General features: G+C 52.8%; 1 protein-coding gene across 1 annotated transcript in view; it reads right to left on the bottom strand.

Moving 5' to 3' along the window:
- Positions 1-978: 978 nt before the first annotated feature.
- The window catches only part of CCND2 (cyclin D2), a gene marked incomplete at its 5' end in the record, with an annotated part of 32,645 nt that continues 15,203 nt past the window's right edge, over positions 979-18,420 (bottom strand). Inside the window, 2 exons of the mRNA XM_021707856.1 lie at positions 979-2,675; positions 15,691-15,839. Coding sequence (XP_021563531.1) covers positions 2,526-2,675; positions 15,691-15,839 — 299 coding nt within the window. The remainder of the gene's footprint in view (positions 2,676-15,690; positions 15,840-18,420) is intronic.

The following is an 18,420-nucleotide window of genomic DNA, read 5'->3' as shown; positions in this document are numbered from 1 at the left end:
AAGCTTCGGGCGCGGTCCTACACCGGGGGAGGTTCATGCCAGGGAAGGGGACGGCCCAGCAGGGAAAGTTTCAAGATGGAAGGGCCCTGTGAGGATGCAGGGCCCTGTTGTTGAAAAAGCTGCAAGATGAGGCTCTCCCAACAGCCTGCTGGAACTCTGTGTCGTCTGTTTCCAGACACCTGGTACCTAAGTGCAAACTGTGACGTCCTAGTCCACTGCGTGATGTGTCTGTGCTGAATGTCTGCCTTGCAGGGGAGGGAGGGTCCCTTAGTTCGATTCATCCTTTCCATCACGAGGAGGATCCCGGGGTCAAAATGGGAGCCCGATGGCCTTCATGACTGGAGAGGGGTCCCTGGGTGTGAGCCCACCCTGCCTTCCGCCTCACAGGGAGCGCAGCGCCTCTCCCACCAACCACCACCTCGCCTCATCTTCTCTGACCCTTTCCACTAAAGGGCTCCCACGCAGAAACTGTACGGTTGTGAGGTATTATTGAAAACAAAAGTGTGAATCATTGCCTTTTGTAGTTATTGATTTTTGTCCAGTAAACCTGAGGTAAAGAATACTCTGTCTTTGAAGAATGTAATCAGAGAAAAAAAAAAAAAAAAACCCCAAAAATACAACCATGAATATGCTACCAGAAGAAAACAAACTATAAAAAGGGCTTTTCCAGTACGAAGAACTCATATCTCAACCATCTACTTCAGGACTTGGAATTTAAGCAGTAAAATAATATATTATAAAAATGTTTATAAAATAGCAGCACACTCCGTGAAACATTACAGCTAGGTACTGTTAATGTGAATAAGGATGAACGATCTTAGCTTCTTAGCAGCGCAAAAAAAAAAATTAAAAACTGAACAAAATAAAATGAAAAATAAGAGACCCTTAGATTTTTCTCCATCTTCAACCCTCATACTATGAAACAAGGCAGAGTCTGCGTATAAAGTAATTCTTCAAAGTAGCCCTGTTCTGAATTTCTTTTTTACTTAAAAAAGGCAAATATTTTAACAAATAGCTTCATTACCTGTCAATTATAATTGTGCAAAAAAAAAAAAAAAAAGTTGTTGCTCCAACCTCTTTGCTAACTGAATGCCTCTAAGAAGTGGAGAGGAGAAAAAAAAAAAAAATTCAAGTACGCTGAATACAACTTTGCTATAAAATTAACAAAAAAAAAAAAAAAGGAAAAGGGAACAAAATGCCACACCCTGTTGTTCAGCCATCTGTCTTTGCACCAGCAGTAACTTTCCTTCCCACATCCAAAGGAGAAGTATATAGTTGGGAATTAAGATCCTTCTGTGCCATCAAAATGGTAACTGTTTTTAGGCTTTTCCGAGGAATGTTGTGGTGGGAATGTCAGCGGAAAGGGGTGTCTCACAAGTCCTGGGAGGGTTACCAGATCTATGTACCAGAGAATGTCAGATACCAGGAGTGAAGAGTAACCCAGACTGAGGGCAGGAAGGGAGGGGGCAAAGGAGGAGAGGGGAGGGGTATTCAGCATGATTTGCATAAACCATCCCATCATCCCCCAGGAACAATTTTTCAAAGTGCTTTTCGAATGGAATGGTTTATAGCAATGCTAAACTGTGGACCAAACATGCCAATCAGCACCAGAAATTCGTTTTTTTTCTAATAAGGGATGCCAAGGTCACATTGCCCTGCTTCACACACTAGGAGAAAAGATTCCATTCCGGATCCCACCCTTGGTCTCCATCAGCTTCCGTTTCATACAAGTTTGGGTTATGGGCTGTAGCTGCTAAATTTCCCCATTAGATAACAACATGGTGGTGTCTGCAATGAACCGCGTTTGGAAGAAGAAGCAGGGTGTCACAGAACATGAAACCCAGGAGCCAATCACCTGCGTCCAACTGACAAAATAAAACATCTTTTGAAGGTAGCAGCTACTGTAGGCAGCAAGAGGACGTCATGTAGAGGTCCAACCACACTCCCTACTTAGTAACAGGCGGCTGGGAGCAAGGTGCTTCTGCATCCAAAATGGTCCGATTATGTTGAGAGATTGTTTTGTACTTCCTCCCCATCGCGTCCTTCTTATTTCTAATTCCTTCTTGAGTTCATTGCTTTGCAATCTAATCATGCCATACATGGCGTACACAGTTCCTTGAAATTATACTAGAAGAGGGTGTATGTGCTAGCTCATAACATGAAAAAAAAAAAGTCTCCTCTAATTTGTTCCCATATTGCAGGCATACATATTCTCTAGCTACTCTGCAGGTTTTCCTGTAAGCATTTTACTATTACTTTTACATAATCAAACAGTAACTGTTCGCATATACAAGGGATTCCCTTATGTTGTACTTTGAATAGGCACCAGATGCTTTTAATTATTCAATTTTTATAGGACCTTTTTCTCTCACTTCTAAAAGATCTTTAAATATGATCTAGGTGGGGGCAGGATTTTTTTTTTTTTTTTTAAGTTTCATCCTAAAACACAAAGAACAAAATATAACCAGAGAGAAGGAGAGAGGAGAGGACGCACGCGCCTCTCTCTTGCGGCCCGACTGGCATCCTCACAGGTCGATGTCCCGCACGTCTGTAGGGGTGCTGGCTTGGTCCAGTTCATCCTCTGACTTGGACCCATCGCGCTGGTCCTGATGGTACTGCTGAAGGCTGTTCAAGAGCACAGCCTCGATCTGCTCCTGGCAGGCTTTGAGACAATCCTAGGGAAAGGAGCCAGAGGAGAGCCGTTAGTGAGATGAGCAGGCCCCGGGGCATTTTATGAAGAAAACATACAGCGTTCGGCTTGCATGGTTTTCCAGTGGAAATAAGTGTGAAGGACAGGAGAGGTGTTCAACAGAGGGGGTCCAGCAGCATCAGCATCCCTTAGGAGCTTGTTGGAAACGCAGAGTCTCGCTCCACCCCAGACTAAGCTCGTTTTAGCGGAGCCCCGGGAATTCACAATCTGAGAAAGCGCCGCTGGCTTAGGATGGTTCCCCTAAGCGTGTGCAGGTTTGGCAATCGGAGGGTGGACGAGATGCTCTTTGCCTGGGGAAGCTGAGAGGTGGCAGAGAAGAGGGGAAGGCCACCAGAGGTGCCATGCTATTAGCAAACAGAGTCCCTGAGGACTAGATAAGAAGGAAGACAATGGACTGAATTGTGCTGACCCTCACACCAGCTGTGTAAGCACTTAAAAGCAAAAAGCCCCTGGTTTTCTGCTTATTTACCATTTCCTCAACACTATAAAAACACAATGTAGGATGTTTACAGGATACTGGATGTTGGAGCTGTCCAATTTGGGAATGAGCGAGGCTGTGCAGTATTACTTCAACATCAGTCTAGACCTGGTCGGAGAAATTCGGAGTGTGTCTGGCCCAGGCAGAAGCTTCTCTCAGTGGGTGACACAGAACGCAAGGGCAAGTCATGGGTGTCACTAGGCAGGACTGTGGCTCATGCTGGTCAGTGAGTGTGGGCCGACGCATGTCTAAGAAGGCCTTTCCAGCATCTCTCCTGTGCCGGCCTTTCTGCCCTCTCTGAAGTATATAATACATAAGGAAAATGTTAAATGGAATCTCCCTGTATCTTTCCATAGTTCAATAGACACTTCTTGTAAGTTCGTTTTCCTGTGAGGTTTTCACCACTTAGAGATTACGACTTGGCCAAGCACAAAAGCATTATATTTCTCAAAGATCCAAAAAGAAAGCTGCAATGAACTACTAAGAAACAAAGTTTCCACACCCCTAAATTTTCCTTTTTTAATCACTCATCTCTCTCACATCTCAAGCTACAGCCTGTGATGAAAATTAAGATTAGGAACTAGCTGGGTGCGGTGGCTCACGCCTGGAACCCCAGTACTTTGGGAGGTGGAGGCGAGAAGACTGCCTGAGCCCAGGGGTTTGAGATTAGCCCGGGCAACGTGGTGAGATCTCGTCTCTACAATAAATCAAAAAAATTAGCCAGGCATGGTGACGCGTGCCTGTAGTTCCAGCTACTTGGAAGGCTGAAGCAGAAGAATCTCCTGAGCCCAGCCGGTCGTGGCTGCGGTGGTCATGAGCGTGCCACGGCACTCCTGTCTGGGCGACACTGATACTCCGACTCAAAAAAAAAGATTAGGAACAACAGCAGATTGAGTGTTGGAGGCAGAGATGAAATATCAGCTGGAAAATATAAATAATGAAAAGAAGGAGGGTGGGGTTTGCTGCCCACCCACCGTATCTGCAGAGAGCCACCAAGTTATCTCACTTTTCTGATGTCAGTTTCTGATCTCATCTGTAAAGAGAACAAAAAGTTTAGGCTGGGCACAGTGGATCACAACTGTAATCCAAGCACTTTGGGAGGCCGAGGCAGGAGAATTGCTTGGGCCCAGGAGTTCAAGACCAGCCTAGGACACATAGCAGGACCTCGTCTCTACAAAAAAGAAAAAAGAAAAAAGTTAGCTGAGCATGGTGGCCCATGCCTGTAGTCCCAGCTACTCAGGAGGCTGAGGTGGGAGGATCGCCTGAACTCAGGAGGTCAAGCCTGTGGTGAGTCATGGTGGCACCACGGAACTCCAGCCTGGGTGACAGAGTGAGAGAGACTCCGATTCAAAGAAACAAATAAATGAAAAAAAATTTTTTTTTAAAAGCTCAAACAACAATTGAGATAATAGCTGCATTCTAAGTGGCAGCTCAATAAATGATAATTATTAACAATGTATAACAATAAATCAGTTCTAGAGTCTGAAAGAGTTCTTTAGATTTCTTTGCAGTGAGGTATGGAGTAGCATGCACCCAACCTGATGAGGAGTCCGCTGTGGATCTGGCATCTGGGAAGGTGCTGGACAAGATAGGTCAGACCCTGCAGCAGAGATCTCCATGCTACCCTGAACAGAGCTGAGCTAGAGTCGGACACCAGCCACCAGGGACCTGCTAACGTCTCTCAAACTTTTCTGTGGCATCTCCCAGCCACACCCCTTAAGCCTGTCTAACCCCCTTAACTAGTGACTGGCAATCTCATGAATCTTGCCCATCTCCCGGCTCAGCTCTTTATTTCTTTTTTCTTTTGAGTCGGCGTCTCACTCTGTCGCCCAGACCGGAGTGCAGTGGCCGCTCCCGGCCACCACAGCCTCGACCTGCTGGGCTCCGGCGATCCTTCCGCCTCAGCCTTCCGAGTAGCCGGAACTACAAGCATGCGCTACCACACCCGGCTGATTTTTTTATTATAGAGATGAGTTCTCGCTGCCCAGGCGGGTCTTGAACCCGCGGGCTCAGGCAATCCACTCACCTCAGCCTCCCAAAGGCACGCGATTACAGGCTGAGCCACCGAGCCCGGCTTGGCTCTTTATTTCTTTAAGGCCCACCCGGCAGTGCAGTGCTCAGGTCGCCCCTCGCTAGGTGGAAAAGGCTAACAGCATAACGTTTCCAGAAGCACCTGCATTTCAATGGACAATGCTTAAGAACCCTAGAGCCTTAGAATTAAAGAAATGACTCTTAAATACAGAATGAAGCTGGGCGCGGTGGCTCACGCCTGTCATCCCAGCACTTTGGGAGGCCGAGGTGAGAGGATTGCCTGAGCCCAGGGGTTTGAGACCCGCCTGGGCAACTTGGCGAGACCTCGTCTCTACAATAAAAACAAAATTAGCCGGGCATGGTGGCGCATGCCTGTGATTCCAACTGCTTGGAGGGCAGAGGAGGAGGATCGCCTGCGCCCAGTTGGTTGAGGCTGTGGTGGCCGTGAGCATGCCACTGCATTCCAGACTGGGTGACAGAGTAAGACTTCAACTCAAAAAAAAAAAAATACAGAATGGAAACAAGTGTGGGGGTTATCATATCAGGCAGAAGTGACTGCAGTCAAAATTCCTGCCTAACAGTCCTCGTGCCATCAAAGCCTTTCTTCTAAGGCTGGGACAGACCGGAACACACAGTTCTTTGGGTGGACACCATGGGAGGGAATGGGCTTGTTCATGATGCTATAAGGGTGACACCCATCTTTATTTTTTATTTTTATTATTTTTTGTTTTTTTGAGTTGGAGTCTCACTCCGTCGCCCAGACTGGAGTGTAGTGTCACGCTCCCGGCCACCCCAGCCTCGACCTGCCGGGCTCCAGCGATCCTTCCGCCTCTGCCTTCCAAGAAGCTGGAACCACAGGCCCGCGCTACCACGCCAGGCTAGTTTTTGATTTATTTCTTGGCGTCTCGCCAAGTTGCCTGGGTGGGTCTCGCACCCGCAGGCTCAGGCAATCCGCTCGCCTCGGCTTCCCAAAGTGCTGGGATGACCAGCTGAGCCACCAAGCCCAGCTGACACCCATCTTGAAATGCTGGAATCACTGTGGCGTGATGAGGGGCTCACCTGAGACCCCAGACGGCAGCTTTGCATCTCACCTCCTGTCCATCCTCCTCAATCCCTGCGCACCCTCACTTGGTAGAATGAGGGACCTCGGAACTTAAATTGATTTTCCTATTATGTTCTTATTTCTGTATTTATTTATTTTGCAGGCAATAATTAGTGGAATCCAGGAAGTTAATGTGTGATGCTCTTCCACTGTACAGGGACTAAAGGAGCTGTTGAAGGGCATGTTTAAAATGTGTTTTTATTTTGGTCTGGTGCGGTGGTTCATGCCTATGATCCCAGCACTTTGGAAGATCAAGGTCGGAGGATTATTTGAGGCCAGGAGTTCAAGACCGGTTTGGAGCTAAGTGCGGTGGCTCACTCCTGTCATCCCAGCACTTTGGGAGGCCGGAGCGAGAGGATTGCCTCAGTCTAGGGATTCGAGACCAGCCTGGGCAACTTGGCAAGACCCCATCTCTACAATAAATCAAAAAAAGTAGCCGGGTGTGCTGGTGCATGCCTGTAGTTCCAGCCACTTGGAAGGCAGAGGCGGAAGGATCGCCTGATCCTAGCAGGTGGAGGCGGTGGTGGCTGTGAGCGTGCCACTGCACTCCAGCCTGGGCGGTGGAGTGAGACGCCTACTCAAAAAAAGAAGACGACGACCAGCTCGGCCAAAGTAGCAAGACTTCATCTCTACAAAAAGATTTTTTAAAAATGAGTTGGGCGTGATGGCGCATGCCTGTAGTCCCAGCTACTCAGGAGGCTGAAGCAGGAGGATGGCCTGAGCCCAGGAGGTCAAGGTTGTGGTGAGCAGTGATCACGCCACTCGCTGCACTCCAGCCTGGGCAACAGAGTGAAACTCTGACTCAAAAAAAATTTTTTTTTTCTAGGAGGCAAGGAGAATGAATCAGAACACCTCCATACCCTGGATACAGTGGCTATATACTTGCCTCTGGCTGTATACCTGTCCATGGATGAGGAAGACAAATCCAATCCAAAACATAAGGCCTACAAGCTTTTGTTATGTAAAGAAGATGGCAGGATTCTCAGTTGAGTAAGAGACCAGCACAGCCCTTGGGGGAATACTGTGGCCTGCGTTTTTATAGACCTTTGTCCTCAAGAAGGAAGCTAGCGCTTCTGGGCCAATCCTACCTGGCCCTCCTTCCTCAGAGGTTCTGTTTTGACCCCCATGGCATGGTGATCTGGGTCGGGGTGTCTTCTACCCCAATGCTACGACCAACTCAGGCCTCCACGGCCGTGGGTGCACTGGCCACCCCAACACTGTCCTCCAGCTGGGGCGACCAGCCTCCAGAAAGCAAAGTTTTAGGTTAAGTAAGTATCCTCCTTTTGGGGTCACTGACATCCCTTCTTTCCCCACTATCCAACCTTCCCTTCCAGCAGTCCAAGGCTTTAAGGGAACAGTTCTGAAAAAACCCTACCGGGAGGGCTGGCACATTTAGCAGTCATCTCCACTGGACCTTCAGAGCCACAGACTTGAGGTCACATGCGTGAAAAGTCACGTTGACATAAGTTCCTGTCAAGAATGCCTGCACGGGCTGTCCTAAGCAAAATGGAGGGAGATTTCCTAGATTTCCTGCAAAATGCATACTCTCTTTTCTTCAGTCCTACAGCTATTTATTTATTTATTTATTTGAGTCGTAGTCTCACTGTCACCCAGGCTGGAGTACAGTGGCATGCTCACGGCCACTGCAGCCTCGACCTGCTGGGCTCAGGCAGACCTCCCGCCTCAGCCTTCCAAGTAGCAGGCACCACACCCAGCTAATTTTTTGACTTATTATAGAGACGAGGTCTCGCCAAGTTGCCCAGGCTGGTCTCGAACCCCTGAGCTCAAGCAATCCTCTCGCCTGGGCCTCCCAAAGTGCTGGGATTACAGGCGTGAGCCACCACGCCCGGCTCCATTTTAATCTCAAGCCAAATCACGACTGACTCTTGATCGCCAGCTCTCGATCGCTGACCCCTCTGTCCGGAAGAGAAAAGGATGATGACGCAGTTCCCCCCGGGAATGAAGGGCCCAGAGCCCCGTTTCCCTGCTCTCTCCTGGACTCAGAGCAGGATGGTAAACCTCTCCGGGGTCTCTGCCGACCCCCTTTCGGGCTCCGTTTCCTCACAACTTGGCAATTATCAGCTTGACTTTCAGCTCCGTGAATCCCTCCTTCTCAGCTCAGCAAGATGAAACGCGCCTTATGGCAAGGGCTTATCTTGTCTACGTGGCAGGGAACGCTAGCCCAAATGACAGAGAGGGAACTCTGCCTCCCCCTTCCCTGAGACCGAGCTCATGCCCTGTGTATGAACACCCTCCTTGAACACGGCAGGAACCCTTCTCGGACTCCCCAGGGGCACGTGAGTTCTGTGAGCCGAGGGAAAGCGGAGGAACACGAGAATGTGTGGCAGTGTGGGCGCCTGCAGTGGCCACACCCACTCCACACAGCCCCAAGCAGGAGGGCAGGAGAACACCTGGGAGTGGGGGCAGGGGTGGAGACTCTTCATTAGAGGAAGGAAGACCCCTGCCCCATATCCAAGGAGAGGGTCAAGCTCAGAAAAGAGTGGAGGTAGAACATTTTCTTTCTTTTTTTGTTCGAGTCGGAGTCTCACTCTGTCGCCCGGGCTGGAGTGCCATAGCACGCTCACGGCCACCGCAGCCTCGACCTGCTGGGTTCCAGCGGTCCTTCCGCCTCCGCCTTCCAAATAGCTGGAACTACAGGCACACGCCATCAGGCCTGGCTCATTTTTTTGAAGTTAGTGTAGAGACAAGGTCTCACCCAGTTGCCCAGGCGGGTCTCGAACCCCAGGGCTCGGGCAATCCTCTCGTCTTGGCCTCCTAAGGTGCTGGGATGACACCATCACAGACATGGAGAACTTGGAGGTAAAAGGGCCTTTAGAGACCTGGGAACCAAAGGCCCTGGTTTCCCGGCTGAGGACCGAAGCCTGGAGTGTCAAAGTAGCTTACCCCCTGGTGACATCGAGTTAATGGCCCGGCCTGGCTTGAAAAAGGGCAAGCCTCCAAGTTCAGAACTCCTTTGTCCCATATACCTCTGCTTTTTCTACGCTTGAGGTAAAGACATACAGACGTACGTGAAGACATCTCTAAGAAAGGGAGACACGGCCCAAGTGGCGGGGGAGGAAAAAAAACCCGACAGCGCCTCCCGTCCAGAGAGGCTACGTGCAAGCCAAGTGCGGCGACTCGAGGACCTCAGCTCTCCGGAGGCCTCGGAAAGCACCCGCCCTTGTGCTCGGATGCCCCAAATTAAGCTGATTAAGAGCGAAGCCATAATGCTCGTCTGTCAGCCTGGACAGGTGGCACTCCGCAGCGCTGGAGGTTGGGCAGACCTCCAGCTTCCAGGATGACCGGCCCCCTCCCCGGCCCCTTCCCCCTGGCCACCCCTGCCCCCGCGGCCCGGAGCCCTGACAGCCGAGTTTGTGATCTCCGGCTCCTTCCAAGGGCCTCTGACTTCCTCTGCTTGCTGGCTCGGGCTCCGCGCCCTGCACCCTCCTCGGCCTCCATGAATGGGCTGACGGAACTCCTACCATGAGCCCTCAGTGTAACTGCATCACTCCATTGTCACCACACACGCACTGCACTCAACAGGGGGACAAAGCGCTGAATGAGCCCCAGACCCGCGGCCAACTCAGGCAGAGACAACTTAGGAAACTATCTCATTCTTCCTTTCTTCGCAGGCTGTTTGGCTTATTTCCTTGCATACCAAATGAGGCCCACAGAAGAATGAGGCGGGAGAGGGAGGCGTCAGCCCCCCCACTCGACTCCGCCTCCTGCCCCCGGCTGCCAGCGACACTCACAAGGTTCCTGCCCGGAGGCCCCTGGAGCGTGCACGGAAGAAGACGGAGCCCACGACAGACAGAAGAGGCTTCGGGGTGAGGCGTGCCGTGAGCGTACGGCCCTCCTGGCCAACGAGGGGGAAGACACAGTGCCAGGGACACCACGAGTCACACAGGGTGGAACGAAGGCTTCGACCCTGTGCGGCAACCGCCTTTGAGTAGCTCGCCGACAGCCAGGATCCTACAATGCCAAGATACCCCTAAGGGAGGGATTTTCTGGACTCTTCTGGGAGAAGATACAGCTATCTCCTTTCATACGTATATTGTTTTCTTTTGGAGCCAGGGCCTCATCACAGCCTCAACCTCCTGGGCTCAGGCGGTTCTTCTGCCTAAGCCTCCCAAACCGCTGGGACCGGGACTACAGACACAGGCCACTACGCCTGGCTAATTTATTTTTTATTTTATTTTATTTTATTTTTTAAGTTGGAGTCTCACTCTGTCACCCAGACTGGAGTGCAGTGGCCGGGAGCGGCCACTGCAGCCTCGACCTGCTGGGCTCCGGCGATCCTTCCGCCTCAGCCTTCCGAGTAGCTGGAATTACGCACTACCATACCCGGCTAATTTTTTTTTTGTGATTGATTGTAGAAATGAGGTCTTGCCAAATTGCCCAGGCGGGTCTCGAACCTGCGGGCTCAGGCAATCCACTCATCTCAGCCTCCCAAAGTGCTGGGATGACGGGCTGAGCCACCGAGCCCGGCCTGTTTTTATTTTCTTGTAGCAGGAAGGCCTTGCTATGTTGCTCAGACTGTTCTTGAACTTCCAGGCTCAAGCAGTCCTCCTGCCTCGGCCTCCCAGAGTGCCGAGATGACAGGCGTGAGCCACCATGCCTGGCCCCCGGGACAATACTTGAGAATGTGACAAAGAGAGCTGATGTCACCTAGACGGAAAAGGACATATAAACAACCAGAGGACTACTGTCTGTATCTGTCCTGTTAAATGCCTTCCAATAACATCACAACCTTGCTGCGGCTGTCAGCCTCAGCTCCACCTTCTCGTGAGTGGATCTGTGAGACGGTGCCATGTGAAAACGAAGTGACGCGCTGTAGGGAACGTCAGGGCAGACTCGGAAGATCCCGGCCTGGAATCCATGCTCAAGAGAGACACGGCTTCCCGGGGCCGAGGGGGGAGGCCTGTGAGTCGGGAACACACAGGAAACCTGCGTGTGTCTGTGTGTCTGTCTGCCCTTTGTCCGTGGGGCCTCCCTTCCTCCTTCCCGCCCGCCCTCCCTCTCTTCAGACTCACTCCCACCCCTCGGCCAGGGGCTCTGGATAAAGAGCAGAGGAAAAGCTGGGTCTGATTCCAGAAGTTCTACAGACAAGGAAGCAGTGAGATAAACGCTGGCCCGGGGCCCGAGCAGAGCACAGAGGGGACGGAAGGGGGTCCCCGATGCGGCCGAGGAAGCGGGCAGGGGTCACGGGGGCCCCAGGCGCCCTCCCCCCCAGCCTGCCCTGGCCACTGGACGCCCTGGGCACTGGACGCCCCGGCAGAAGTCTCTCTCCCCAGAGACCAGAACTGCCTCTCCGGCGGGGGTCTGATGTTAGCGGCAACTCTCAGGACTAGGAGGGAAAAGCACTTAAACTATGCCACCCTCTGAGACTTTTATTCCCTGTAAAACTGTCAGGCTCCTCACTCAGCTTTCTCTTTGAATGAAGCGTTCCGGTTTATTTTGGCAACCAGACGGCGCAACAAAGGCCGGCTTTCTCGGAGCTGCGTGGGTGCCCCCTGTCAAAGCTATCTGCGTCTGGCCGTCTCGCCCGCATCCAGGGGACTGTCCTTCAACAGCCTGGCCCCGGCGATCCGTGGCCTCTCACCCAGAGGGACAGAGAACACTGCTAAGTCTGAAGGCATCACAAACAAGGGGTGCGGGAGCTAGTGCGGGATTTCAGGGGCTCCGGGGGAAACTCTCAGCTTTTCCGATTCCTATTGGTCTTGAACTCCCGGGCTCAGGCAGTCCTCCCGCCTTGACCTCCCAAAGTGCTGGGGTTGCCGGCATGAGCCACGGCACCCAGCCCCTGAGCTTGATTTGTAATATTAAAATGTTTACCCCGGGCCCACTGGTGTGAATGAGGCATGTCCACGAATCCCCAATTAAGAAAAACAGTGGGCGCCCCTTGTAGAAATGAGGTAGCAACTCAATAGCCGGGACTTACAGGAGGACACGTCAGGACAGCTCTGTGTCCACAGACCCCAGTCTGACAGCTGGCCTGAGTGGACTCGCTGCAGAGAACCTGAAGCCGGGCTCGGTGGCTCAGCTTGTCATCCCGCGCCTTTGGGAGGCTGAGGTGAGTGGATTGCCTGAGCCCGCGGGTTCGAGACCTGCCTGGGCAGCGAGACCTCATCTCTACAATAAATCAAAAATTAGCCGGGCATGGTAGCGCGCGCCTGTAGTTCCAGCAACTTGGAAGGCTGAGGCGGAAGGATCGCCGGAGCCCAGCAGGTCGAGGCTGCGGTGGCCGGGAGCGGCCACTGCACTCCAGTCTGGGCGACAGAGTGAGACTCCAACTCAAAAAAAAAAAAAAAAAAAACCCGAAACAGACGCACGTTTCTTCAGTGCAAGATGACAAACCGGTTTGCAGCCCTGAAAAGCCGAGAGCCTTAGTCGCAACCTTCGGGAGTTAATTCTGTCCATGAGAAACTAGCACAGGGGGACAAAGCAATGTGGGAAGAGGTTGGAGACCAGATAGGGTGGTCAGCCCATCCGAACAGGTCTGCAGATATCTGAAAGAGGTTACAGTGTCTGGAGGGTCACACTCCCCTGAACTTTGTGTCTCCAGGACTCGAGAAAGGGCCTGTCTTCAACTACGGGGGAGCCCTATTTGTAAGGCAGCCTTCACAGAGACGTTCAAAAAAGAAAGGAAACCTCCCCCTTCCAGAGGTGTTAAGTTTGGGCCACGATTTCTCTCTGGAGGACAGAAAAGCATTCTTCACGTTTTGCTCCAAGGGTCTTTTCAATCTGTATTTTGAAGCCCTCGTGTAAAAAGTGTGTGTTTTAGAGCCAGCATTTTGTCTACATCCATCTATCTATCTATCTATCCGAGTCGAGGTCCATTGCCCAGGCTGGAATGCAGTGGCACGATCGCAGTTTACTGCAGCCTCAAGTTCCTGGGCTTGGGCGAGCCTTCTGCCTTAACCTCCCAAGTAGCTGGGACTACAGGTGTGCATCACCACTTCTGGCTCATTTTTTGTAGAGTTAAGGTCTCACTATGTTGCCCAGGCTGGTCTCAAATGTCAGACTCCCGAAGTACTGGGATTACAGGCGTGAGTCACTATGCCAACCTAATTTTGTGTGTGTGTGTGTGTGTGTGTGTGTGTGTGTGTGTTTGTAGAGATGAGGTTTCACTTAACACAGCGAAACATAGCTCAGGCTGGTCTCCAATTCCTGGGTTCAAGTAATCCTCTCACCTTGGCTGCCCAAAATACTTGGATTAACAGATGTGTACCACCATCACCCGCTAATTTTTTTATTTTTTGTAAAGATGAGGTCTCACTATGTTGCTTAGGCTTGTCTTGAACTCCTGGGCTCAAGCAGTCATTCTGCCTCAGCCTCCCAAAGTGCTTGGATCACAGGCACGAATCACTGCACCCAGCTGGAGTCAGCATTTTAAAAGTACATCAGAAGAGGAGCCCGGATTGGCACTGTCCGGCCCTTCTCTGACAGGTGGCAGGTGAGAAAGCAGTGAACTGCAGTCTCAGGCTCTCTGAGGTTTAACATTCTGCTCAGCAAACTTCATGAAGGCCTTAACCACAGGGTTGCATGTCACATGACCCCTTAACTCAGTAAATTCCTGCAGGGCTTTCTGAATCCCCCGGGGAACGCTAGAGGGTCTCACCATGAGGTTCTCTACATTTGTGAGCCTCTATGTGGTACTGGAGGGACGATCTCAGAGCCACCACTCTCTTGAGTTGCCTTTTTTTTTTTTGAAGTGGAGTTTCACTGTTGCCCGGGCTGGAGTGCAGAGGCACACCCACAGCCATTGCAGCCTCGACCTGCTGGGCTCAGGCAATCCTTCCACCTCAGCCTTCCAAGTAGCTGGAACTACAGGCATGCATCATCACACCCGGCTAATTTTTTTATTTACTGTAGAGACAAGGCTGGTCTTGAACTCTTGGCCTAAGGCAATCCTCTTGCCTCGGCCTCCCAAAGTGCTGGGACTACAGGCGTGAGCCACGTTTCAACCAAAGGCCTTTTTCAGCCCCAAAGGCTCCCAGGAGGGGCAGCAAGGGTGAAGTGTCAGATTCCCAGGCTGGAGCCAGAGCTGGGAGGTTCTAGTTCCAGCTCTGCCACTGCCTGCTCCCTCCCCCAGGCTGGTGATTCCAGTCTCCTGGGCAGCCCCTGGAAGATGCGGCAATTGCCCCTCTGACCTCTTGGAATCATCCTGGCTCAGACCCCCCAGGACTTCAGTTTCCTACCAGTTGGATCGAGGGTCTCACTTGACCTGGGACTGTCTTCAAACCTCTTTTCAGGAGCCTCAAATTCTGGCAACCAGAGGTAACCGCCTCTGGGCCATCCACGGGGCACACGGAACGGGCAAAATCCATAGCTGATAATCTTTTCTTGAATTTGTGTGGCACTTTACTTTTTTCATTTTATTTTATCAGGGACAGTCTTGCTATGTTGCCCAGGCTGGTCTCGAACTCCTGGATACAAGTGATCCTCCTGCCTTGGCCTCCCTCCCAAAGTGTTGGGATTACAGACATGAGCCACCGCACCCAGGTGGCGGGTTACTTTCAAAAGTGCTTTTTAAATCCATTAGCACACTGAGCAAAAGGGAAGACAGACCTGGGAGGAGCTGAGCTGAGAGGGGTTCTACGGACAGACGCCACCCTTGTAGCGGGACCTCTTGTGTCTCTGCCCCGACCACTGCGGTCGACTCCTCTCTTCTCTGTGCCTTACAGCCTTAGCAAGTGAGCAGACCCAGCAACTGTGGGGCAGGGGCAGCCCGATAACACGTACTAATACAGAAACGAGGCAGCAACTCAACCCACGGGGAAGCCCACGCCACAGGCGAAAACTGGTACACAGCCCTCCCCTATCCGCCCCCCTTGTGTCTGCCTGCTGAGCTCTTCCCTGTATTTTGTGACACAAGCTTTCAAATTCTTTTTTTTTTGAGTTGGAGTCTCACTCAGTCGCTCAGACTGGAGTGCCGTGGCCGCTCCCGGGTACCGCGGCCTCGACCTGCCGGGCTCCGGCGATCCTTCCGCCTCAGCCTTCCGAGTAGCTGGAATTACAGGCGCGCGCTACCACGCCCAGCTCAATTTTGTTTATTGTGGAGATGAGGTCTCGCCAAGTTGCCCGGGCGGGTCTCGAACCCGCGGGCTCAGGCAATCCACTCACCTCAGCCTCCCAAAGGGGCGGGATTACAGGCTGAGCCACCGAGCCCGGCTCTTCCCTGTATTTTGTGACACACAAGCTTTCAAATTCTTAAGAGGCAGCATTACCTGCCGGATGCCGTACTACCTTGGAGGTCAAGCTTCGAAGACAGAAACCAAACTGGCATGCCGTCATCAACCCAGTGGTCTCTTTCCCTGTGCCGGGAAGAGACATCGGGTCTCCAGCAAGAAGACGGTGGCCACCTACCACGTCTGTGTTGGTGATCTTGGCCAGCAGCTCCGTCAGGGCATCGCAGGTGAGCGAGCTCACTTCTTCATCCTGCTGGAGTCCGCAGATGGCCGCGCCCACGCTGCCAGTTGCGATCATCGAGGGCGGGTACATGGCGAACTTAAAGTCTGCGGGGAACGAGAAAAAAGGAGGTCAGGCCACAGGAGAAATCTGGACCCATCAGTTCCCCAGCCTGCAGAGACTCGGAAGTATCAGGATGGCGACAGGCCAGTGGCACGCGTGACCTCGGGACACACCCTCCCCTGAGTCCTTCTTTTTCTGAGTCAGAGTCTTACCCCGTCCCTCAGGCTGGAGTGCAGTGGCACACTCACAGCCACCGCAGCCTCGACCCGCTGGGCTCCGGCGATCCTTCCGCCTCAGCCTTCCGAGTAGCTGGAACGACAGGCGCGCGCTACCACGCCTGATTTATTGTAGAGACGAGGCCTCGCCCAGTCGCCCAGGCTGGCCTCAAATCTGCGGGCTCAGGCCATCCCCTCACCTCGGCCTCCCAAAGTGCTGGGATGACAGGCTGAGCCACCGGCCCCGGCCTGAATCCTTCTTTCTTTTCACAAGAAGCCTTTCATTCATTTGCTATCACTGTGGCTGCTTCAGGCTTAAACGGAGGAGACTGAGGTGGGAAGGAAGAGAGCTCGTCTGAGTGCGCACTAAGTGGACGCACCAGGGCCTCAAGGCCCCCAGCTCCAAAGTCCCATGGTCTTCGGAGGGGAGTGAAAGCACGTGCAAGGTGTCCTTGACTCCAACGGGGGCAAAAGAGTGAGCGCGGCGCAGCCTCCTCTGCGGGGGGTGGGATGGGGCTGAGTAGGGCCAGCAGCGAAGACCAGAGACCCATGCTCCAGATGTGGGGAGGAGGAGGAGTCCGAGGGGATGGGGGAATCAGGGAAGGCTTCAGGAGGCACGATTGTCCAGATGGGGTCTGGCCACCTTCTCTGAACAAACAGCAAGGACTCACAGGGCTTAAAACAAAGATTTGGCTGGAAAAAACACAACAGATGAAGAGAAGCCGCACTGCAGAGAATGGGTGCATGGGAGTCAAGCTTCACCCAATTCCCAGCCGCTGGCCCAACGTCAAGGATGCTCAGAGCATCAGGCCTGAGGATGGGGCTTTCATCAAGCACCAAAGACTAGCCACTGTACCCTTGTCAGGTGGAGGGCTTGGCTTGGTGTTTAGGGCTTGAGGGCCTGAAGGCCCCATTTTCCTGCTAGGAAGAAAAAAAAAATGATTTGTGGCGAGACATGGTGGTTCACACCTGTAATCCTAACACTTTGGGAGGTTGAGGCAGAAGGATGGCTTGAACCTGAGAGTTTGAGACCAGCCTGCGCAACATAGCGAGACCTCATCTCTAAAGAAAATTTTAAAAAATTAGTCAGGTGTGCTGCACACCTGTAGTCCCGGTTCCTCGAGAAGCTGAGACAGGAGGATCACCTGAGCCCAGAAGGTCAAGGCTGCGATGAGTCATAGTCACGCCACTGCGTTCTACCCGGCGTGATGGAGTAAGACCCCGACTCAAAAAAATAAATATGGTCAGACGCGGTGGCTCACGCCTGTCATCCCTGCACTTTGGGAGGCCGAGGTGAGAGGATGGCCTGAGCTCACGGGTTCAAGACCAGTCTGGGCAACTTGGCGAGACCTCATCTCTACAATAAATCAAAAAACCAGCTGGGCATGGTGGCGCGTGCCTGTGCTTCCAGCTACTCGGAAGGCTGAGGCGGAAGGATCACCTGAGCCCAGCAGGTCGAGGCCGCGGGGGCCGGGAGCGTGCCACTGCGCTCCAGCCTGGGCGACAGAGTGAGACACTGACTCAAAAATAAACAAACAAACAAACATAAAGACATAAATGTGGTCTGTGACAGAGAAATGCAAAACGGGATGCATCCGAGGGGTCTGAGTCCTCCCACCCACCCCGCTTCTCTGAGGGCCAACACAGAGGGTGCCCCTAAGCCCGAGACGGTCCAGCCTGGGGGACCAGACACCTTGTCTTCCTCTGAGCTCTCCCCTCCGGCGGTTGGGTGACCACCATCTAGCAGCTGCAAGTCCCTCAAGGGGAGATCGAGACAGCCACACCTTTCTCTGATTACTGTTGCCACCAGCCCCCCCCCGCCCCGTGCGCCTCACACGTCCCATCCCGTCCGAGTGGCACATCAACCCCAAGGGTTTCCTCGAATACACAAGGAATCCCCCCACACGGCGGGTGGAAACCGGAGACCCCTGAGAGTTTCAGTTGCCCTTGCTTGAGTCCATGGGTTCAGAGGGACTATAATTTTATCAGCCACCCTGGGGGCACTCCGGGGCTTCCGAAGAACTGGTTTTTAGCACCACTGGTTTTAGCAGGACTCCCAGGAATTCACCGTCTGGGGAAGCAGGAGGTACTTGTGGGCAGGGGAGGCAGGGTATAGGGAAGCACGGGTCACCCCTCAAATCACAGCAGACCAGCCGGGCTCGGTGGCTCAGCCTGTCATCCCGCGCCTGGGGAGGCCGAGGCGAGTGGATTGCCTGAGCCCCGGGGTTCGAGACCCGCCCGGGCAACTTGGCGAGACCTCGTCTCTACAACAAATCAAAAATCAGCCGGGCGTGGTAGCGCGCGCCTGTAGTTCCGGCTACTCGGAAGGCTGAGGCGGAGGGATCGCCGGAGCCCGGCAGGCCGAGGCTGCGGTGGCCGGGAGCGGCCGCTGCACTCCGGTCTGGGCGAC

This window comes from Carlito syrichta, unplaced genomic scaffold, assembly GCF_000164805.1.
Source record: "Carlito syrichta isolate Samal-C Ts95f unplaced genomic scaffold, Tarsius_syrichta-2.0.1 Scaffold126530, whole genome shotgun sequence".
Taxonomy (NCBI): Eukaryota; Metazoa; Chordata; class Mammalia; order Primates; family Tarsiidae; genus Carlito; species Carlito syrichta.
This window is presented reverse-complemented; position numbering and strand designations above follow the sequence as displayed.